The 24,548-nt window shown below is 45.8% G+C and overlaps 1 protein-coding gene across 1 annotated transcript; it reads right to left on the bottom strand.

Moving 5' to 3' along the window:
- Positions 1–2,253: 2,253 nt before the first annotated feature.
- Positions 2,254–23,057, bottom strand: LOC128269918 (fasciclin-2). Its single transcript, XM_053007322.1, has 11 exons — positions 23,039–23,057; positions 21,829–22,009; positions 21,173–21,226; positions 18,851–19,017; positions 18,308–18,432; positions 17,918–18,213; positions 16,625–17,828; positions 16,345–16,528; positions 6,641–6,842; positions 5,882–5,998; positions 2,254–4,745 (listed from the first exon to the last, which is right to left on the bottom strand). The coding sequence occupies exons 1-11, from the start codon at positions 23,055–23,057 to the stop codon at positions 4,610–4,612; spliced, it is 2,685 nt and encodes an 894-aa protein (XP_052863282.1). The 3' UTR covers positions 2,254–4,609.
- Positions 23,058–24,548: the final 1,491 nt, after the last annotated feature.

The following is a 24,548-nucleotide window of genomic DNA, read 5'->3' as shown; positions in this document are numbered from 1 at the left end:
GATCTCGGAAAACTACCCCATTTCAGTCAGAAATCTCAGCCAAAGGGTTCACCAGTGCGTGGTTGCACCAGTGCGTGGACGGGAGCAGGGTGATGATTACTTCTAACGATACTGCTGCCCATCAACCAGACGCCAGACATCATCATCATTATCGTCATCGTCCTTTGAGCCAAATAGTTGATACAAATCTCGAAAAGAAGCTGTACGCATGAGGATATTTGCGTCCGCCTTCACGTATGGTTCTCCTCTACCACCCCCGTAGAGGCTTATCAGATGCGGCGAATTTAATTGAGTTTATGTTCGGGAAGTCTGACAGAAAAGTTGTACGGTTTCCAGCATAGGGGCCTCCGCTGTCTTTTTTAGGTAGATGCGAAGCAAACCAGCAGCCAAAAGAGCAGATGGAATTAAAACAATCCATTCGTTTAACAGCTCGCCTTTCGGCAGATATAAAATCGGTGCCGATCGAATGAAGCCAGTCTACAGGCAGCTCAGACGCATCCCCAGATTGCTAGTAATTGAATGGGATTTGCTCGGGAAACAAAAGCCCCTTTTTTACCGAATAAGTTAGCAATGAACTTGGCGTGATAGATGAACCAAACTTTCGGCCCCCGTTTCACTGAAACAGAATCGAAAAAACCTCAAATGTTGTTCATTTCATTTGGTCCAAATGGCCCAAACATTCGACTCGGCTTGACGGTCTAAACAGGGCACTCCGAAGAAGTATTTAACACTGGCCAGAAGCCAGAAAGGATTTTATAGTCGCCCACAGAAACGATCCCAATTCCATTCAAATCGCACGCTCCCACTTAAGGATCTGTCGGCGAAGGGTTCGATCCCTTTGCCTTAATGGACATGGCGGGACTTGGAAACCTTGGCAACCGCCGTTCTAACATTCGCCGTGCCATTATTGCTGGGTGTCCGCACTCGAAACAGCAGCCTCGACCAAAGGTTGCCTTAAAATGGGTGCGCCGGAATCTCCAGGCGTTTTGCAAAATGGCCATTGCCAGAGTTTACGGGATTTTTTAAGTATCCGCAGACGCATTATCAAAACCCAGACCACCGACCAACAGGCCCGGGTTGCGGTAAGACGTCTGTGTGGAATCTCACAGTTTAAGTTGCCATTTTACGTTGCGGTTAGGAGCGGACCTGGGTGCTGCACAACAGTGAGCAACAGCCACATATTCCTTTTCCCACAAAAACATCTGCTCATCCTTCGGCCCGCACCAGCGCACCATTTGGAAGAGTCGGAGCTCCTGTGAGGGAACTTCCTGTTTCGAAATATTTCCAATTTAATTTTCTGGCCCACCCCGTTCCGAGCGGTTGCTGGAACACAGGAATCTTGCATATCCCCCATTGGGAGTTTGGTGCGACGGTCGTCGGTTGGCTTCTGAAGATGTGCTGCTCCGTAAAGTGAGGATCACAACGCAAACTTCGGGAATGCGTGAAGAGCCAGAGCGGGAAGTGACCGGCACTCGGTGTGTTGCGTTTGAGTTCAATTTGTAAGCTTCGTTACTATTATCCCTCCACTAACGACGACAGCACCAGCACCAGCACCATATGTACGCTTCGGCACATCCGTGAAGGTGTTACCGAATCTCAAGAATACTCTACCGGCAATGCTCAAAATTGTCGGCACCTGGCGCTCATGCGAAACAGGGACAGAGGACCCCGGAGAGGGACACTTGCCGAGAAACATAAGCACCACTTGGAGGTGAAATTCCAAGCCCATGGAGCTCAAGCCGCCCGCTTCCTGCGGTAATGTGATGCAATTCAATTTAACCTTCTGCGTCCATCTGGCCCCTATATGTCAAGGGCCCGGGTTAGTTTCCTTCGATAAGATCGTTTCCGTTTGGTCGATACTGTGCCTCGGTTGGTTCCGGCCTCTATTAGTGCACAAGCAGAAAAGCATCCGCTTGCAAACTGGAAGGAAATTCGGTTGCGACAGCTTGATCCTGGGGCCAGGTGCCATGGGTTACACATTATTCACCACTCGCATTTTTGTCATCAATTTTGAAGTTTGTGTTCAACTAAATTGAAATAATCAAGTCAATCAATCGAAGGTAGAAGAAAAGAAAAGAAGGAAAGAAACAGGAAGAATCGAAACAATAAAAAGGATGGAAAAATAGATCTAGAAAGTCGATTCAAGGAGAGGAAAAAGCAACTTTTGCTAAAACGAGCGAGAAATTGAATAAGTAATAACTACTCAATAAAAAGGGACCAAAAGTGGAATGTGTATTATGTTTAAAAAAAATTTTCTTTTTATTTAATTCGTCGTTCCATACATACCAATAGTATAATTGGAATATAAATATAACGTAAATTCCTTACACGGCTAGGTACTACTATCTGGTAAATTAAACCGAAAAATTACTGCACTCTGGTTCTGGTTGTTTCATTCGTTTTATCCTTTGTGTCTTGCGATCAACCGAAGGGCCAATAATAAACGGCGTCTCCTGATTCCAAAGGCTCTCGATCGTCGCTGCAAATGGTAGTTCTCTCTAGCTACAGGACCGGGTTAGCTACAACACAATACACTTAACTGAAAACGAGATCCTAGAGAAACCCCCTTTTAACCGATTATCTCTTACGATCTTCCGATCCGATTTGCAATCTCTATCCCGGTTTTTTGTTTGGTTTTCTCTAATCCGCCCTTACGAGCGCACGTGTTTTTGGTTTGTTCTTCCTCAATTTTTGCAACGGAAAAGATGGTTCCGAAATTCTAATTTCAAATTCAGCCTTCTGTATCACCATCCAGTCCGATTCAACGACGAAACTCTTCACTATGGCAGAGTGCATTACGGAAACTAAACTTAACGAATGACTGCACACATTGTGCACCAGCGATGAAGAAAAATGGATGAATCTCTCTTGCGATCTGTACAAATATATTATCTCATTGGTTTCCGGAGTTTGTTCAGGGTTTGTGTTAAGCAAATTGCCAGTTCTCTCGCCAGTAGAGCTCGGTAGGTGAATATGAAGCGGATTAAAATATGTTTTCCCCGGTGCACTGACGCACCGACGTAGGATGTTGGTAGATGAGTAGATGATAAAATTTGGCTTGTTCATCGATTGTTCTCGGTTGCGGTTGTTACACACGGAGGTTTGTCACGGTTGGTCACGGTTAGAGTATGGGGCAGAAGTATAGGTACTTCCTTATAAGCACAGCGCGCATACAACACAAGCACAGGCGACAGGATACATATCGTAAGCCAGAAAGGGTAGCAACGCAATGCGTAGCACGTCTTGTAAAACGACACATTCTTCAGGAGTTGTGGTGCGTGTATTGGGTATGGTTAAGGATCTTGGAAAAGAACCGAATCGAGAGCGCGACAGCATACTTGCTGCACTTAAGCCTATATTTGATTTCGTGTCCTTTTACACTGAACAGCCTTCAACTGTAAGTAAAGAGCGGAATACTTGCTGCCCGCTACGGTAGTACCTAACTAACTGCGAAACGAATGATGATGATGAATGGGTCGGTTTGGTGCGCGACTGATGCAGTTGCACCAACCACAGCGTGGCGCGACCACTTTGGTTTCCGTTCGGTCGATAAGTTCTCTAGAGCATTAATTACTTTACATCACGCCGAATTGTTTACAATTATAGACATTCACTAAAAGCGTTACCTTTGTCAAGTGTAAGCAATAATGTTTCAGGTGAGGCGGAATCGTTGAAACAAGGCGCGTCCGGCTAATCTAGTGTTTGAGTGTTCGCGTCGGGCATTCACGTCACGTGTACTACAAATTGAATGGTTTAAAGGGATAGGTTGCACTGTAAAGTGGCACCATATGCATTAGACTGACGATACAATCCCTCGCGTGCTCGCTGCAACGCCTCGTGTGTGAGTTTTATGTTGCAGGCTCCTCTTACTTAACTCTCTACGTTCGTTCTGTTGTCTCGCGGCAGCGATTTGGGAAGGCGATTTTGTGTCTGTTCCTCTCAATATATCACGATTCACGCAAATACCCAAGCCAAGAAGAGAACACTAGCGTCTCTTACAGTGCGCAATGTGAGCGATACTACTTTCCTGTCGGTAGGGCTGTTGTGTTTGCGAATAATGCAAATGATCATTTAGTGTTTGCTGCCCTTCAGCCAATGTTCGCACCTGTCTGTATGTTATTAAGGTGGAGAGCCACTCGTCCTGAACCCGGTTTTGGATGCAGAACGATGCTATGCTTGTTTTGTTTTGGCGCGTTATCTGCATTGCCACGAGGCGCTACAATTTACGCACCATTACACAATCGGTACAAGCCGACCTACCACTAAATGACTTTGATTTACTTACATTCTTCCTTTACGTTTACGGAGGGGAACCTAAAAAGGGCAAGCGGAACCTAGCCTAATCTTCGACTTTAAATGGTATTTTTAAATCCGAGAACCGAATACGATACATCATGTTGACTCTAATGCTACTGTTTGAACTCGCTCTCTCTCAACGCCTGGTCTGCGCTCTTGCTGTACACATCGAGGGCTTCAATTTCAGAAAATGGCTTCATCGAGTGGCACGGCGCGCGGAAGTTGATTCGCTGCTACGGTCCCAAATCGGATCCGCGGCGTCGATCGCCGTGAAGAAATCTCTCGGAAAGTGGCGGCGAAGCTTTTTCTATCTTTACACGGACGAGTTTTTACCAATAATGTCACCGCTTCGCGAATGAACGACGCGCCCATCGAACTCAACGGACGAGTTCACCTTCATGGCCGATGCTGTGGTCGGTTGGGTGTTCAGCGGCTGCTTTTCGTCTTCCCTGTTTTTTGTGGTTTTGGGTGAGTATAAAAACGTATGATCGATATCGTTATGTGAGAAAAGTCTCCAACGGTGGCCAAGTTGACCGTCTCTAAGTAAAAGCAATGCGTGTAAAAATCGAAGCGTTTGCTGGCCAATCGTTTTAAAACAAAAAGCAGAACGAAGTAGTGTTTAAGGAAATAAATAAATGCGAATGCACATAAATCAAAGCATAACCACTAAGTACGAACCGAACATAACATAACATATATTGAATATATACATAACATGCCACTAGTTGCGGGAGTGAGTTCTACGTCTGGGGTGACCAAGATTGAACTTGGAGGTTAATAAATACCACGAATAAGTACCTTAGTTCGAAAAAATTTGCTCAAAAGATATAAAAGATAAAGAACGGAGCGAAAAGTAGAAAAACTCTTAATTTCATAATTGGGTTATTTTAAATCTGAAGAGACCTTGAAAGAGCCGCTACAACAGCAAAATGTACGCACTGTACGATGATGTTACTGTCGTGCAGCGTGTACGTCTCGCCGGCCCCGGTGGGTTGATCATGTCATAGGAATGGCAGACGGCGATCCAGCTTAACAGAAGGACCCGCCGGTTGCAGTGCCAGATAAGCAAGTAGTTAGTGAAATCAATCAATGGAACACATGTGTAGTGTTTGAAAGAGACTCCAAAAAAAGTATTACCAGAAGCGTAATTGAAATTTGAAAAGTTGTTTAATTTGAAAAGATTAGCTATGGCTATAAACGTATTAAAATAATAATAAGTATCTTTTGTTGAAGATACCGGCGAATCATAGTAGAGCTGAATAAAAATCTGCCAAAGTACATGCCCTTATCTTTTCCTTGAAGATGGCCTAACAATAGTACATGAATAAAAATAAAAAAAACGAACATCTTCAACCAATTCTATGCACACGTAATTCATGCTTCAATTGGATTCATGCTAAGGAACCATGCGCGAAACTTCGGGCGGTTTATCGCAAGGGCCAACCAAAAAATCTACTTCTGGAAGACCCACAACAGAAAAGGACCTGCTAATGGCTAATCAAGAGTAAAACTACTGTACGGGTGCAGCACAGCACGGTTTGGGGCACAAAACATGCGGCAGAGTAGTGAAGGTGATGGATCTTACAATGGGGTGGTGGCACCAAGCTTAACGATCGGTGGTGGCAGCGGTAACGGCGACGGTGGGCGCTCCTTGATCAGACTGCCACTGCAATAGGGTAGCGGAAAACGCCAACCGTATAGACTTGGGTTGTGGTTATTTGTATTGTAGCGAAGCGGTAACGGATTGTGTTGTTGGTATTTGTTTTATAGTTTTGGTTGTTGTTGTTGTTGTTGTTTGGTGGCATTGTTTTGGTTGGCGGGTTGGTTGGGTGTTCGTGTCAGCGACCGAGGGCGTTGTTGGTTGGTTGGGCGTGGGAATAATTGTGTGTGAAATTGTGTTGTTACCGAGCAGCGCAACAAAACGTGGAAAAATACACATTTGGAGCACGGACATTTGTACACGGGTGGTGGTGGTGAGGATGAGAATAGGATGAGAAAACAATAGCATGATGTGATCACAAGTGAAATTAAAGTGTTCTGTTAAAATGGGTTAGTTGGCCACTGGGACACGCTCTAGTGGGTGGCTCACAAAACCGGAAGGATCCCGCCTAAAATTGGTACCACCGTAGTATTGTGTGCGAAGTTCTAGTTCCGAGGATCCTTCGTGTTTCGCGTCTCGCCCACAGAGCGCACCGGTGTGATCGGTTAGTGGTGTTAGTGAACGAGTAAGCCCACAACGAACCGAATCAAGCGATGTAATCGAAAACAAAAACGTTTCATACAACGAAACCTAAAACAAAACCATTCTAAACGGGCAACGTAAAGAGGGGCATAGTGAGCCTACCTTCCCAGTTTCGCTTCATCGTCCAGATCCGACGGGGAGCGCTTCGTCTTCCGGCACAGCATCGCCGTAATGCCCAGGTTGCCGAACAGACAGCACAGCAGATCGATGATCAGCAGGAGCAACAGCACGGCCCCAATCACGATGCCGATCACGGCGGCCGACGACAGTGTGGGACTATCGACGCGAAGCACCACGTCGATTCCTAAACGCAGCCGAAAGAGAGAAGAAGAGACGTTTGCATAAACGGTAAAACATTACTTCACAACGCCGTTTCGTTAGAAAACCCTCGTCCCCAACCCTTGCGACCGCTAGTGGCCGTAGTGACCGGGTGTTATTAACTTTACAGAGCTTTGTACACAGAGAGAAGTTTCGCTAGAGCTAGAAGAAGAAATGAGAGCTAGAAACGTGATCAGATCCGAGACCGGAGTAGCAGCAGAGTAGGAGTCGGACACATGAAGCATAACCACAAAACATAAAAGAACGGGATGTTACGTTTCTAAGAAAGTAAATTCAAACAGAAACAGACAGACACCGACTTACGCCGTAGGAAAAGGATACCGAACAACCAAAAAAAGAGAAAATGTTGAATGCAGCAAGCAGCGCAGGGCAGAAGGATGGCGAAAACAGTTTTGTACACTACCAGGCAAACATGCAACACACAAACACGGCGGCGCCCGCTCGAGGGATTCATCCGGAAGTCCATCCGCCGACCGGCAGCGATGCGAGTTGGGGTTTTATTGAATTTTTGCGGGCCAAACTTTTGTAAAATTCACTTTTGGTTCAGAGTCCGATCTATGCTAAGCGGCGGATGGGCTAATGAAATTATCAAACGTTGTTTTGCACTCGCATCCAGCCCCGTCGGATGGGGATTTCGAGGACAGCGAACCAGTTTTGTAGATTGGCGGCTTGGCGCAGCATAAGACGAGCTGCCCCGCTGGAGGGGGGACGTGAATAATTGAATCATGCAAACAATGAACGAAACGAATGCACTTCGCCCTTCGCGTGCTGTTCGGGTTGGGTGGCAGTGTTTGAAACAATTTTGGTGTTGTTAAGAGTGTGTGCGCACAGTTGATGGTCGATGTGCATCCCTCCCTTTCGGGAATAACGAGTTTTGGTCTGAATTCGTGATGAATCTGATTTCTATCTAGAATCACTTGGCGCGCTCCGCGTCAAGAGTGGTGTAATGTGGTGTACATTGTGGCGTGATTTAACGTAACCCATCGGTATGCGCAGGACGCGGGTTTCGTTCGTCCTTTGTTAGTGTTGGGTGTTACTGTGCTCTATGCTAGGTGGTGCGCTCTGGTTTGCCACCACAAGAGTAATGTTGCAAATTTTGGTGTCCAAAGATGGTAAGTGATGTGTTCAGTTGATGGTGAATGAAACTAGTTTTCATACGCTCGTCACAACTTAGAGAAGAACATCCTTGCTATGCTTAAACTATAAATAACATATGTACAATCATCATTCCGTAGATCACAATGAGCAGTAGATAGTTTTTTTGTGGCAGACTTGTGGCCTATTGCTTTGGTCGTCGAAACGAACCACTAGTGATAGAAGATGCAAGACAGAGATACAGAGAGAGGAAGAGAGAGAGAAACATTGTCTGAATGGGAGAGTGTGTGTGTCTGTGAATTGGTGAGTGAGTTAACGTTCGAAAAGCTATCAGAGTGTAGTAGATATATTATTGGTGTAAATGCTAGAATGAACAAACTGAACTCGAAAGGGTGCTACTGAATTCTAGAGTGTGTTTTTGCTTGTTTCAATTAAATAATCTTCTTGGCATAGTTACCTTCATCGGAACCTACACCACGGTGAGGAATACAAACACGGGTCGAACACACACACACACTTGACGCTCTTATATAGTAGTAGGCTGTTGTTAGGATTGGTTTTGTTCTCCGATCGGCCTACGTAGGTTGCACTAGGTCTCTCCTCTCAGGTATGTCATTGTTGTCTCTATTGTTATTAATCAGCGATACCATTCTGTCACCAGCATATTTTAGAACAAACCTTCCAAACCAACGGACACAACGATTTGACGGTTGTGTTGTGATGATTTATTGTATAATTTCATTTCGCTCTCCATCGCTACACTGTGTTGTGATAATGAGTCTTTTCTCAACAATATGTCACTAGCGCGTTATGTACAATGTATAATGGTTAGTATCGTTTATATGCTCTCCTGCGAGTTTTTTTTATTTTAACATGATTCGTGTGAGCCCTTGATTTAATGTTTTCTTAATGGTTAGCTAACATTCACTTTTCTAGTCTACTTTTGAGATCTCTTTTCACTTCCACCATTGTCTACGCTGCTGAACACATTTTACATTCGGCCAAACAGTGATTTCGATGCTGCAAAAATGGTACAGGAGTTGTTTTCGTTGTAAAGATTTTTTCTAATCTTCCGACCATTTTCTTATCAACTTTTAGGTGCACTTTTCATTCTGCACGAAATGCGACTGCTGTGCGAGCATTCATTTGTCGCATAAAGTATGCTGCCCTTTAACATATTTGAAAATTTTGAAATGACATAACGTTATTGTCTTCGAGAATGCGCACACGATGCCGTCTGTCCAAGTTGTCCTCTACTTTATGTACAGTATCTTCCTATCCGTTTTGCTAAAGTTCGTTTAACACTGTGACATCTTGGTGCTTTATGTGGCACCTTTCCGTTCCACATTTTCCATTTGCTATACACAATTCAATATCAAACACCAATATGAGATTCTGCACGGCAATGCGCTTTGTAAGCACGAATAAAATCAACTTTGTACTCCGCAAAGGAACTATCGAAACAACATATCTATTGCATGTCGACAGGTAAGGTTTCGCCTCAAGAACCACATAAAAAACCTAAAAACCTGTTAGTTCTTTTCGTTCTCAAGCGTAACTTTCGATTACTTTGAGTGGCTCACTAGCTCTGCAACTGGAGATTTCAACTAGTCTCCAAAAGAATATTTCTTTTTAATTTTAGATCGTTCGCTTTGATTCAATGTCTTCGCTTCAATCAATAATTACTTTCGACTGTTAGCCCTTTTCTTACCTTTTCAGCGAAGAATTCCAATCGAAATGGACCTGATAGCGAAATGGACCTGATCTATGATGGTCCGTACAGAGGACCACAGTTCTTAAGTTTCGTTTTGCAGTGGTTTTCTTTATTCTATCAAATTCCATTAGGTTCCGCAAACCATCCGTAAACTTAAATTCCATTCCGTACTGCACATATAATATTAATTCCATAGAAAAACATTCGAAAAGTTTGCGAAACCACAAAAAAAGTTTGTCTAAAAGCACTTAGCTACCAAAAAAAGGCATTTTTTCATGGTACGAAAAGAATGTAATTGAAAATTGGATTCGTTCAACAAAAGTGGCAAAAAACCCTTTATTTGTAAAAGCAATGTGGTCAAAAACTTGGAAAACATGCACTGAAATCATCACTAAAGTGTCACGAACTGGCAGAGATTTCCTACACTATTCTGTCGAGACTCCGACAAGCCAGTACCTTGTTCCGCATTGGCTTGGTAATAACATCATATTCTGTTGGCAGTGATTATTTACAACATCCTTGGAAAAATGTCCTTTTATACACAATAGTCTATATTTCCAGCACCCAAGTTGTGCGGTTCATTTGAAACTTTCCATCAACAATCAGCCATAGGCCGGTTTTTCTACGATTCATTCTATTTTGGACCAAGTTTAGGGTTTTTAGAGCTACATATTTTTAGGCTCAACTATGGTAATTTAAGAGTTTAAAAAAAAATTAACAATTTTTAATCAAATCAAGCAATTAAAGCTGCAGAGAGCCGCTCTGTCTGGAAACAGACGGTATAACCAGCATGTTAAGATACGGTCAGACGCTAACGGGTCATTGTTGCCAACAGTTCCCCGTTCGGTGAGTAAAGTAGAACGCTTTTTATCTCTAATGCTTCATTTGAGTTCGACACCACAGTTTTGTTCTTTTTCAATTCATAGTGCCACGATAGATTTAAGGCTTTTGGAAAGTAGTTCATCCAATAGTTATGGTAAATAAGTTCGTATTAAAACACAGAATTTTCATATCAAAGTCTTGCGTAAGCTCATTAGTATTGCGAGTGGTGAGAGATCGTCGAAGATATCGATGGTTTCCTTATAGATTTTAACTTTGTTTACCTACAGTGTTGTTTTTAATGTTATCTTATTAAACAGTGAGAAGAACCGAATACTAACGGAAGATATAGTTGACACAAATTTTGGTTAAAGATTAGTTGAGCAAAAATTAAGGATTTGGGTATTTTTAATAGGTTTTGAGGAAGCAAGTAGCATTTTCGATTATTTTTAATACATTTTCCTGTAACTTTGGATTGAAATACGAAAGCGTATCCAAATAAGGTGACCTGTTGGCAGTTAGTTTTTAGTTTACAAAATAGGTAGATCAACGTGGATAGCTGAATAAGTCGCATCCAACACCAGCTTGTCAAGTGACAGGAGTTTCTAGTTACACCATACATTATTGTAGAGTAATTCAATTAGACTCACCTCTAAAACGAGTACGTGGTCTGCGGTGGAATGTACTGTAACCATTGATCTATGCTGGATGTCGACCTACACTGGCTTTCTTAAACTAAGCTTCAGAGAGTAACTGGTAGAACTAACCACGCGAACAATGAGGTACAAAATCAGAGATGAATTTTCAAAGTTAAGCGATTTATCAAACGTTGATGTCTCTCACTGTTGTGCCCTTACAACAAACTATAAGTAGATAACACATTAATGCCAATATCTTTCACCAACCGTGTACTTTAAATTCGAAACATGAAGGACAGTCAAATGACCAGTACATTCTCCTTTAAACAACGGAAAAATGCAATAACCACATTATATGTTAAGAGCACTGATCGTAAATTATTTCCTTTTTCGAAATTTCATCTCAAATCAGGAATCTTGGTATATTGCAAAACCCTTTTTCTAAAACGGAAACGTGAATAAAACAATTTTTAGCTATTTTCATCAACGACCCATCCTCACGATTCGCGTTGGTTCTCATGCAAAGCGAACCGTACAGTACATAGTAAATGTTGAATCTTTCATTAGTCGTTTTTTTCTTTACATTGATTGCTTATTGCGGGGCCATCTCCCACTGGCCACCCGTTGGGTTTGGTTCTCGTTTGAGCGTGAGCCAAATTTGTTTAATCCTCGCGTGCTACCTATTTTACCGCTATTCAATCGCATTTTCCGATTCAATTGGCTACGGAGTTGAATCGGAAAAATGTTATCACACCACTCACTGTAACACGTTTTTCTCTCTTGCTTTCGCTCCTCAGAAACGCCGCACTTGACTGCAGAACTTGAATGGTAGCTAGTGTTGCCGGTGCTGCGGTAAATACTACCGGCACTACCTACTTTCACTCATCAACCCGATGCCGATGCCGGAGGTGCTTCCTACGGCCACCGATGATTGCCCTCTAGAGCTGAAAAGACGACGATTGACCAACAAAACCACCAGCACCACCACCACCACCGTTGGGCGCCACCTTCGCACACATTCCCACTACCAGTGTAATAGTTATCTAGCGAAGGAAGTCGCCCGGAAGTCCCGCAAATGATGTGGATTGATGAGCGGTGATGGTGCGGAAGGAGCCACGTTGAGCCCGCGGACAGTGGGTTGTAGGTAAGCAGGCCGGTGTGTGGGAGAATGTATGGCGAGGGTTAATTTTTTTTGGTTTTTGGTGGCAAAAAGTAGAGAAGAAACAGAGAAAGAAAGAGGAGCGATAAGAGAAAAAGAAAAAGGATCACATCCTTGATCAGTGAACCGCTCCTATCGTCACACAGTTCTGCTACAGTTCATTACTTCTATATACTCCGATATTGATGGCTTCCAAAGGTGCCGCTCTGGCTCAGCGTGAAGTTTGAATTTTCGAAACCCCGTATGAGGGCCAACTACACGCTACGACCGCTACATGAAATTTTCGTGTCAAATTTCGAACCAATCGCAGAGGTTTTCGAATTGAAGACTTCCAAATACGGTAGGGGTGTAGCGAGTGTAGAATGTTCCAAAAGTTTTACCAAAGACTACAGAGTTTGCAGGCAACACTCTAAAGGATGTTGATACGATATTTATACATACAATCAACTTGACTATAATGTTATTGGCACAATAACTATAAAAGTCTACTAAGAGGTTTTTCAATATTTTGATTTAACCAATCAAACTACTGGACAGAAAAAATGGGCATTGGAATAATACACAAAACGAATTCGGTAAAAATTATGCAAAAACCTTTACTTTTTTTTATAATGAAAATTAAATTGTGGGCGCCAAATGAAACCACCATCTGACAGTCAACTGGCCAAATGACCAGCAGCGGCCGGCGCTGCATTGGGTGCGCGCAGTGGTTAGATTACTGTTTCCGGTTGATTAAAATCAATTAAAGCATCACTTTGAGCCGAAGGCTGGCTGGCTTTGGTGACATAAATTAATTTTGAAAGCAACTTTGCAAAGGATCGCCCACCGTACACTCTTCACTGCACTGCTGTGAAAGCATGACGTAAGCCTTGATTAATTTTGAGGAATGCGAAGATGCAACTCCGGTACAACAAAGGATCGTAAAGAAAGAACAATAGATAGAGAACTATTCGAAGCATGCATCAAATGTCTACATTCTATTTAAATCAGAAGTTTTTAGGTAATTATAAGTTGAGACATCTACTAGAACAATTGTAACGAGAACGATAACTCAACGGCTATTAAGGATTGTATAACAAACACGTAACGCAGTTGTAAACATTCAACAATGAATCAACTATCGCAGACATTGTCCGGTATTGACTCGTTGCAACGGTCACTTTCATTGAGCGTTTGATTGCAGTCCAAAACCAACGGACAATGTTTCGAGAGATCAATAAAAAACGGCCACAAAGTCAAGTCGCTAATTGCACTGCCAACCGAATGGTGGAAAACGTGCCGATTTCGCGAAATTCTTCCAGCGATACGAAAGTCAAGGGCCTTCCTGTCGTGAAATCCGCCCAACGACCCAACCAGACAGTCAAATAAACACAACGTATCATAAACATACATCAAGCCGCGCGCCCTAGCAGTGTGGTCGTGCCTCTGCAGCACGTCAAACAACGATCGCCATTCGCGCTCCAGAATACTTTTAACAAATTAGAGCCAAGGCATTTCCATGGGAAGATAACAGTGCCACAGCAGCAGCAGCAGCGACAGCAATAAAAACAAACAGTGTTATGCTCGTTGACGGGCATGCAGAATACCCTTAATTTGCGAAACGAAACTCCGGCCACCGGAAATTAATTTGGAGAAGCAAAGAGAAAAAAGGAGCAACTTCAAGGCGCAACGAAAAGGACGGAATCGAAAAGGCGAACGTCGAATGGCGGCAATGGCGAGCTAAAAGCGTGGAAAACTATTTCGATAAAGGAATTCCAAGATGGAAGGCCCTAACTGTCCAAAAATAAACACGAACCGGAAGAGCAAGCGAGCCATATGAATAAACTAACAACAAAATGCATTAAAACCAAACTAATGAATGAGCTGACAACTGGCCGACACAGCGTTTAATTTATTTCATTAATCCGCAACGGTCGGATTTAGGAGACACATATTGCAAGCCAAATCCGGTTCGGAATACGATAAATGCAATGCACAAACTATCGCTACGAGCATATATAGCAGAGAAACAGATAACGTTGATATAAAAATGTTTGCAATTTTATTATTCCTTTCGTTTGGTTCCTTCGTGACTGAGTCAATGCCCAAAGTGCTTCCCTCTTCCGAACTGATCCGGACACGGATGGAAAGGTTTAGCAGCGAGGGAGCAGAAAGTCGAGTCGATAGCGAAACATGTTTTGGGAGCTCCACTGAGATGATCCTCTGCGTCCTTTCCATCCTGCCACATCAATCGGCGGGCGGTGGAAGAAGTACTTGCGCCCGAAATGGTTTAAAACGCGAAGAGAGAAAACTTAAAACTTTTCAAAGCGCGAATCTAATTAAAATTATCACGAAGCATCGTTCGTTCGTTCTCGGCGGTCGGTGTGGGCCATGAAAGAGTTTGGTATGAGCAATACGATGCACGAGAAAGCAGCGTTTTATTCGCAATTACCCTGGCAGCACGCGCGTCCGCGCAATACTCTGGCGTTCTTTTCTGTTGTGTTTAGCTCCAAATATTTCGACGATGCAAAAGTGCACTACTCCGGAAGTAATAATACGCGCCGTGCGATGGAAAGCTTAGCGCGCAGAGGAAGGAATTTTGAGAATTGGCTCAGCACGAATCAGAGGGAAAACTCGAGCTCGGGATAGCCAAAAAGGAACGGTGAGCACAGAGAAGCGTTCCACCAAAAAGGAAGGAAAAAGGAAGCCATAGTACCATACCGAGCCCTTACATTGGTGCCGCGCCGGTTTCCGGTAGTTGTACCCTTTTGATCGTCGAATGCAAATGTGCGCTCAAATTTTAATTTTACATTCAAAGCATGTATTTCGTTTCTTTTTCGTTAAAGTTCGTTCGTTAAACTCTCTTGGCCAATAATGGATCGAATACAATAGTTCGCTTTCGCCAATACACTTTCCTCCCTAACTTGACCAAGATTCTGGAATGAGATTGCGATGTTTGTGACCTTCCTGCTCGAAGGCGTTTAGCAATTTACAAATTTATACTTAGTTAAAGTTCGTTGAGTAATTATTAGAGACTCGATGCACGATACACACAAAATAGCATGCAGTTTAATCAAAGTTGTTTCTCTACTGCACTTTTACAGCTATAATAGTTACGACACCGTTTCTGTTTTATCTTCTTAAGTTTAGAGGTTCGATTGGTTTGATTTTAGTTTAATTGTAGTGTTTTAAGCTCTTTCGCCTGCCGTACACTGTCAAACTACCGTAAACCATATTTTAAAAAACGCGCAGTCGAAATAATGCACCGCTTTTTGACTCATTCGTGTAGCAAAATGAAATAAAGTATCATAAGACGAGCACAAACATTGAAGATGAATCGAGACAATTTGCTACTCAAGTTTTTAAGAAATAAAAGCTAATCCAAGATCTACGATAAAATATGCTTACAAAGTACAAAAAATTAAACGCTGTTCTCTATTACACTGGAGATATTGCTTAGAATTAAAGGCAATCGAAACCGCGCGGAAAACCATTTATGTTCACACAACGGCAAGCGGCAAGAGTAAAGCATAAAACTCGGTGCAATGATTGGAAAAAGATTGGAAAGATTAGCGCGCATTAAAACCAACTTCAAAAACGGCTTGGCCATAGGCTCATATGTGTGAGAGAGTACTGAAAGTCGTCGAAAGTCGAACGTTACGTGTGCTTCCAGAGATTTAGAGTCAGATTTGTTTCCAGTTTTCTTCCGCTGTTATCAGCACCACCGTTCCGTGGGTGTCTGTACACGAGCGCGATTGCCACCCCGGCACGCCCGGCTCTGCCCGGCCCTGTCGTGTACTGATTTTTGCTCGTCCAAAAAGTTTTTAAAATAGTCGTCCCGTGGGACCAGAGCAACAAGCGGACAAAGTAGCGCAATATCGAAGCGATTAAACGAACACAAAACTACACACGAAGTAAACAGTTAACAACAGCAAGGTAACCTCCTTAGGCGTATTAGTGGGCACAAAGAGGGCGCCATGAGCCCTGCTGGTGGCCGACGGGTAGCCACCGAATCCGGCCGGGTACACGTCATAGGTAGTGCCTAATGGATTGTCGAACTCACCTCGGGCGGTCTTCATGAGCACGTGGGCCTCCTTCGAGAAGCCGATCGCGTTGTGCGCCATCAGCGCTATCCGGTAGTAGGTGTCCGCCTGCAGGCTGCGCATCTCGTAGTTCGTCACGCGCGACACCTCCCGCTCGACGCAGTGCTCCTCCATCTCGGTCCACACGCCGTTGATCTTTGTGCCCTGTCGCGTGACAGATAGAAAAACGGGAAGACCCGACCGATTAGCGGAACTCCCGGGGAGAGGGGAGTGGAGGTCTCCACCATGGTGGGAACTTACCGGGCAGTATTTGATGAAGTACAGGTCGATCGGTTCACCATTGTCGACCGGTATGCTCCACCGCATATCGAAGTGGTCGGCGTACGGTGAGGTGACGATCGGATCGTTTCCTTCGCCGTCCTCGTCCTGAATCGGTGTGTGCAGGATGCGGGGCGTTTCCGGTTCGGAGCGCCTCGGCGTCGACTGCTCAACGGTCGCTCCCCACTGGCTCAGCCCAACCACGTTGCGGGCCGCAAACCGGAAGATGTAGGCCGTCTGCGGTCGCAATCCCTCCACGATGTACGGACTGTCGGGTGACCAGGTGCGGTTGTGGGCCAGGTTCCAATCGCTCGTAAATTGCTCCTTCCACTGCACCGAGAAGGCCGTCAGCGGAAGACCCGGCTCAACCGGCGGTGCCATCACGTCGAACGTAATGGACGTTGCGCTGACGATGCGCGGCTTCGCCTGCGGTACCATCTCCGGGCGGCGGGCCTCGCGCAGCTCCATCACGTGCTCCGCACTGCCCAGCTTGTTGCGGGCCACACACTTGTACGCCGTGTAGTAGCGCCGGTCGCGCGGGTAGATGATGAGATCGCTGCGCAGTCCGTGGTCCTCAATGCGCATGTTCTGGTCGTACAGGTCCTGCACCCGCCGATCGTTCCAGCGCCACTCGATCGTGGCGTTCGGGATGGCTTGCGCGAAGCAGCTCAGATTGGCAGGACGTTCCTCCCACGTGTACACCGGCGGTAGGGCCTTCATGTGGTCGAAGATCGGACTGTACTCGACGGTAATGTGGCCAACCTTGAATGCGACGTCGCCCCGATTGCGAGCGATGCAGTCGTACAGCCCGTCGTCGGTGGTGGCCACCTTCGAGATGCGCAGCGTACCGATCGTTTCGCCCTTCTCTTCGTCCGTCGACTGCTCCAGGGTGAGGCGATCGTCGCTCGCCTGCAACCCGATCGAGTACTCCTCCACGGTCCCGTAGCGACGGAAGGTGATCTCCGGTGCCGGCCGACCGAACGCCTTGCACACGAACACCGCATCCGTGTCCTCCGATACGGTGATGTTGATCAGCTCGATGATCTTCGGGCGAATCAGCACGTTCAGCTTCGTCGCGGCCTCCGACTGGCCGGCAGGATTGCGCGCGATACAGGCGTAGCTGTCGTGATCCTGCTGCTGCACGTTACTAATGTCGAGCTGACCCGTAATCGCATTGACGGAGAACCTAGGCGCCGGCGGCAGGAAGAGGAACAGAGAGAGAGAGACGTAGGTGAGACATTGAGGTCCACCGCGAGGATCGAGTGACACCCGTACCTATCCAGCTCGGCCGCGTTCTGCTGGGTGCCCTTTTTGATCCACTGAAACTCGGGCACCGGTTTGCCGGTGGCGTTGCACATGACGGAGAACGATTGTCCCTCGACGGCGTCCATCACTTGCGGCAGCCGCTGCACCTCCGGCATGATCTGGACCTCGACGTTGATCTCCCGGTTCTTCAGCTCGCCGGTCGACATGACCGCGGCCCGGCACGTGTACAGCCCATCGTCCGCCTCGGTGATGTTCTTGATGAGCAGCCCTCGGTTCTCGATCACGTACCGACCGCTGGATTTAATCTGTATCGAGAAACCCAAAAACAACCCCGGTGGTGGCCGGTGGTGAGTGTCACTGACTGACATGTTCCAGGTGGTGGTGGCTGGCACATCCTACCTGATCTCCGTTTCGCAGCCAATCGACGGAGGCCGGCGGATTGGCGGTTACTTCACAACGCACGATGTAATCCGCGCCCAGCAGGGGCCGCTGATCGGTAGGGGCATCCTTCCAGGTGATGGCCACTTTACGACACGGATGGAACAACACGTCATTCGGAATTAGTTTGAGCTGCTCTCGCTTTAGTGTACAGAAATAGGAAATGGTCCCAAGAGTGGTTCCAACGAACCAGAACAGCCAACGAGGCAACATTAAATGCCACTTTGGAGTTCAAGGTCGGAATATGCTGCCCTGACAAGCAGCCATAGTGGGTCAAAGGATATTTAATCAAATATAAACATGCGTCCCACAAAAGGGTCCGCTTCTTGCCGGATGACGACGACGTAGTTCGACGTTCGCTCCACGTTGCGTGCGCTGTCCAAATTTAGAAACTACTCCGCATTGGCAACCTTCTTATCGACACGGAACCAGCGTGCGTCTCACGCTGGTCCACGGACGGGCGCCCGACTCACAGCACGCCAGGACACGCTAGAAACCACTTACCGTACGTTTCGATGGCGACGGCCGCGTTCAGCTTCTCGGTGACGGAGTACGACGCCGCACAGTAGTACGTCCCGGCCATCGATTCTTGGAGCGATTCGAAGATTAGCGCCAACGCCGCTCCACCGCCTATCGATTCGGTGTAGATCGGCGTCGATGACTGGCCCGCCCTGGAAAAGGGTACAGAGAAACGGACAGGGTGTGAAGTTGGGCGGCACACGGGACCGGACCGGCGGAGCAATCTCCGCTCACGGTGGACACAGTTAAAAGGTATCGGTCATGTTAGCGCACGTACGGACTCCCGTTCTGTCTCTACTTGTGTTGTGACGGAGCAGAAACTCTGTGAGAAGGTAAGTAAAGCCATGGACGTGGTGTGGTGGGCGCCAAAAGGCTGTGCGATAATGGGAGCTGCGAACGACGATTATGCCTGTGCACGGGCGGCGCCATCATGCCGGCCCATATATTTCGCATATATCGATGGCGCATAAGATTCCGTTTGCTAACGTGCGCGACAGTGGCGATGGGAACACACGTTTTGCAGCGAGAGCTGAACGTGGCCGGGCAGGCTAAACTAACAGCGAGAGAGAGAGAGCGTGATGATTGAGTCTATTTCCTTCGAGCTAGTGATGGCGGAAATGTTAGTGCCGGGTCAGAGCTATGATGGGACCTACTACAGAGAGCTCCTGCGTGGCCGCAGGACCAGTGGAAATTAAACAAATCAATCACTTCGGCATATGCTAATTACTTAGCGAGCTGCAAGCCGCCTGCAGCAGAGCGACCCGAATGCGGCAAGCAGATATACGATACCTTCCTATCGGGCCCAGCCCATGCCCTGCCTAGAGGTGCCGGACCTCTCCAAATGTATCTCTCTGTGCGATGCTCAGCGGAATCCGCTTTGATGGGATGGGTTATGCAGAAACTTCCAAAATGGACAATTCATACAACATACAGGTCACCACGCTTATGGGCATACTTGAACGTAATTAGAACTTCTGATTGATGCGATAATTCATAATGCAGATAGGCAGAGGCGTACCAAAGATGGACAACAAGAGGTTGACGGACGGGCCTCTTCCCTTTCATCATCGTAACAGTATCGTATTCTGGCCTGGTCGGAGATGCAACGGAAGCCGTGGAGCCCAGGATGCATCGACAAGAGCGCAGGGCTTTTGGAGCAGGAACGCCGGAACGTCGAAGCTAATGTAACAACGACGTGGCCACGTGGCTACAAGGTAATACAATTAAACCGCGTTCCGCCATCCCCTGCATTCCGATTTACCATCCCGCACACATAGCGATCCCAGCAATATTGTCGATAATGGCATAGAAGCACAGAAGACACTACACACTACAAACTGTGCAAAGGGACACATTCCCGAGCCTGGCGCCATGCAGAGGTTGCCCGTACGCCAACCGTAACATCGGATAGGCGTACGTTTACACGCTACGTTTGCTGTTTATATGGACCAACGCATACAGCAATTGACCAAACGAATCATGCAACTAACTACCAGCCGTTCCGCCGGCCACCGGCGGTCCAGCGAATGAGGTTCGAGGTTTAGCAGAGGTTTCCTTTATGAATGAGTAAATTTAGATTGGCCAGGAGCGACCGGTGGAGGTCGCAATGTGCAACGTTCGCCAGGCTTGTGATTATCGGGTGTGCTTGGAAGGTGGTATTGTTGCAATCAAAGGATAGGGTGATAAAATGAGACTAATGCTGCGCCATTATGTACTCTGCCGATGGTGCTGTGATCACGCTGAACATGAGACGAACCATTCTCGCTCTCCTAACGGTTGCCTAATGTAAAAACCGAAGTCATGTGTAGCAAGGATGAGAAAAGGGAATTCCCTTCGGTGAGAATGGATGGTGTGCCAGAGTGTTGCAACGGTTAATCGGAATAAGCGCGGCACATCTCGGCGTTGCGAGCCTACCGGCGTATTTACACGGCGCAAAGTAGACAGACAATCAAGTCCACACAATTAGTGTCAAGCAGTACCGCTTTTGCGCAATAGATTTAAATGTAAGTATTAATTACAGTTGCAAAACAATAGTTCCGAAAATTCGTTAATACGATGGCCCCAAACAGCGGAATATGCGTTTCCGGTTGTCGGGAGTGAGAGAAAGTGTTGCAGATATTAACAAAATGAATCAATGTCAGAAAGAGAGAGGGATAGAGACAGAATGCAAGAACACAAAAAGGAGGTTTTGTTTTGTTAAGCACAGTTTCACAAACCAACAACTAGAATGCATAGAGTATACACATCAGTAATTGCAATCATTCCTAGGTACGGTAGGAAAATGGAAAAAGTAACACGGGGACTTACTTCGTGGGAAGTCTACGACCCTTCGAGTCGTACAAAGGAGAATAATAGTTCATCCTACGATCACAGAGAGTAAAATTGGCAAAAAAAGAAACAAAAGTTAAACACCGAAACTGATGGGAACGATCCAAACTGCCAATCAATCGAGTATAAAGTTGATGATAAAAGAGTAAAACATAGGGCAGGGAATGATCAATGATGATACACCTAAATGAAGCTTAAAAACAGAGCCTGAAAACGGAATATCTAGCGTCTAACATATACTTTTGTTTTATTTTCCACCTAAAACAATTTATTACCTTCACATTAAAAAGGGTATTATCGGTACAAACGGTAACACTTTGCGGATGCAGTTCGATGAAAACATCAAGAAACTAAACAGATAAATTTCGTTGAAGAATATTGTAAAGGGGTTTTCAGATGGATTCGATCATTTTATCTGTTTTGATAAATTGATTCGATTTTTTTTCGATTCTTTGCCGAGTACAATTAAATAATAAATAGTTCATCGCAATGGTTGAAAAAACAAGAAAACTAAACCAAAAGCTAATACTCTTTGCCTCGTCTGTCGGTTGTGGCGTGCCTCGGCTAACAAACTCTGTGAGGATGCGAAGAGCGTCGAAAAGGAGCAATTCAGAAACATTACGCGCACTACTTACGGCTTCGGGAGGATGGTCATGTTGCGGTTGTCGTTCCATCTGAGATCCGAGATGAGATTGGAGTCCGGCACATCTGGGCGGCAGGTCAACAGCAAGGAGTGTCCCACCGCTTTGCGTTGCACCGACGATGCAGGTAAAATCTGTAAACTTGGCTGCTTTTGACGCTGACAGTTGGTGGCTCCTGTAAATAAAAGGGCAAAAATTTGGCGATTCATAAATATGGTAAAATTTTATAAGAAATTTGAGATTTGCACAGAAACCAGGGAAAGGCACAAGTCAATTAAAGCACCACAAACGGGTTACTGCGTCAACGATGGTTGCGCCCCGTTTGCACTTCATCATCAAACTCAACAGAACATCAGATTACCGGTTGGGGACGGAACGTCATAAGCTTTGACGTCAAAAGTTCATTGCGCACCATTCGAAAAGGAAAGGATTTTCACTCAGCAGCCAGGGAATTGGTATTCGTCCACTGGTTTGCTGTTCAACAACCGACTAGCGTACCGAACCGTGTGGCGCGTATCTAAAAAAGATATCAAGATGTGATCAAGGGTGCGCATTCTACCCCGTTCTTGGTGCAGAATTTGGAGTTACACAACGGTGTACCAGCATACTAGCATAACACAACCGTTGACTCTTCCGCAGTCGCAGTAAGCGCTGTAAAGATGCAAATAATGATGCTAAGCTGCGGCGCAATGTGGTGTAGTAGTGTGTGATTTGAAGCGTGGTTAAAGTTTCGTGACACTCCGCAGATTGCATAAAAGTGAAAAGCATTAGCGAACAGTAGCGGAAAGGTCTGCTCGACAGGATTTCAGAGCAGCCCCAAACTGTTGAAGTTTTTTAGGCGAAGGTATGGAAACTTCACGCGGATTACAGTTGATGTAAGGCGGCTTATGAAATTGTCATTTTTATTTCAAAATTCTTTATTGCAAAGTTGACTGATTCGCTTTAATAACAACTAGAAATAGGCGAACCTTTCGAGAACGTCGTATACAGTATATGTGTTTTTAAATAAGCGTCACATTCCCATATTGGTGGTACATCCAACCAACACAAACCCGGCGCAGGCACACAACCGTCGGGCCATCGTTTCCGAGTTTGCCGCCATTAATTGCACCTTGATGCCTATCGGGAGCGTTTTTGGCAGCCGTTTCCTAGCAAATGAGCCCGAAGGTAATCAAGCGAAATTATGCACTCGCGGCACCATTACCGAAACACGGCTGCACCATATTGCAGACTCCAGGCGAAGCCAGTTTTGGGCGACGAGGCGGACGAGTTCCCTAAACACCGGGCCGTGTGCCTGACTTGCCGTGAAATGGCCTTTCCCGGAGGCTTCCGTGGCACGGCTGGCCCATAAAACGACCATTCTTGTTACGCCACGAGCGTACTAAATGTGCACCAATGGCTGCAGCAGCCATCCGGGCGTGGAGTGTGCCCAGAGAGAGAGCATCAAATCGGGTGACAACCATTTAATGCTCGATGCGCACTAAAAAGTGATCATTTGCGTCACACATGATGCTATCGTAAAACCGCAACACCACCGTCCGTAGTTGTGGTAATCACGGTTTCGATCGCCACACAAGCGAGGTACCGCACTCCCCAAGACGTCACGCGGTGTACCGGTAAACGGTTTATGTGGCGCACGATCAGGGAATTAGCCGATCCTCAAAACCGTTCACAGTACGGAGGTTCCGCCGCTCGTAAGCCGCTTTTTGATGAATTTACGATAACGCGATGCTGTAGCGATTTTATGGGGCCACATAAATATTCTGGCTTCCTCTTGTGGACTGTGTCGAACCCGAGAAAAAACTCCTAAGCCGACCAAAAATCGTGGATCAAGCCCCCGATTGGGGGATTGACTTTACGACGACTGGGGCGCAACGATTTGTTGCGCTCCGCGAAGCACCCGGTCGAATTCGGGGTGTCAATTAAATTTTATTTTATGTTACACCCATAAAAAGTTTATGTATTAATTTTTTCTCTCGCTCGCTACTCATTGGCGTCATCGGAGTTCACCTTTTTTGGGAATTGAATCGCCGGGCAGAAAATCCTTTTTAACGGAAGGGCAAAGGAAAATATTTGAAAACAAACGGCTCCGAACATTCTTCAAATATGCTGCACTCAAAATTAAGACATGTGTTGAAAAATATGAGTAATAAAAAACCATCAATAAAAGTGGTGAAATGTAACCCACAAACGATGAACTTCAATCCTATATAATCCAACAAGCTTTGTGTAGAAAGCAGTATAAAACTCAGAAAAACACATAAAACTCACAGTGTCACATCGAAAACGCTTGCATGGACTTTCGAAAAGGATCCGAAAAAAACGATAATTACAAACAGTGAAGAACCAAATCAAGGCTTCTTTCGTCCAACACTGAGTCCTCGGTGATGGGTTTTCAAAAAAAACCATTGCAAACCGAAAGAGCAAACATCATGCTGCAAATGTCCTGTCGACCCAAAACGACATTCCAAACGACCATTCTGCAACGGTGCGGAATGTGTCATGGGCGGCCACTGAACCGTGCGCAGCTACAGATTATGAATAGCTAAACACATTATAGACACCGAGTGACGCGCGAGTCGGGCGAAAAGAGTGCTGAGCTGCCAACAGCGGCCTGGCCGGGGGACGGGGACAGCCGCGTGGTTTGACTTTTCCGCAATGTGCTCGCGCAAGTATGACGTGCGCGACCAACGGCGCGGCATCTGGTGTTTCTG

This window comes from Anopheles cruzii, chromosome 3 (assembly GCF_943734635.1).
Source record: "Anopheles cruzii chromosome 3, idAnoCruzAS_RS32_06, whole genome shotgun sequence".
Lineage (NCBI taxonomy): Eukaryota > Metazoa > Arthropoda > Insecta > Diptera > Culicidae > Anopheles > Anopheles cruzii.
This window is presented reverse-complemented; position numbering and strand designations above follow the sequence as displayed.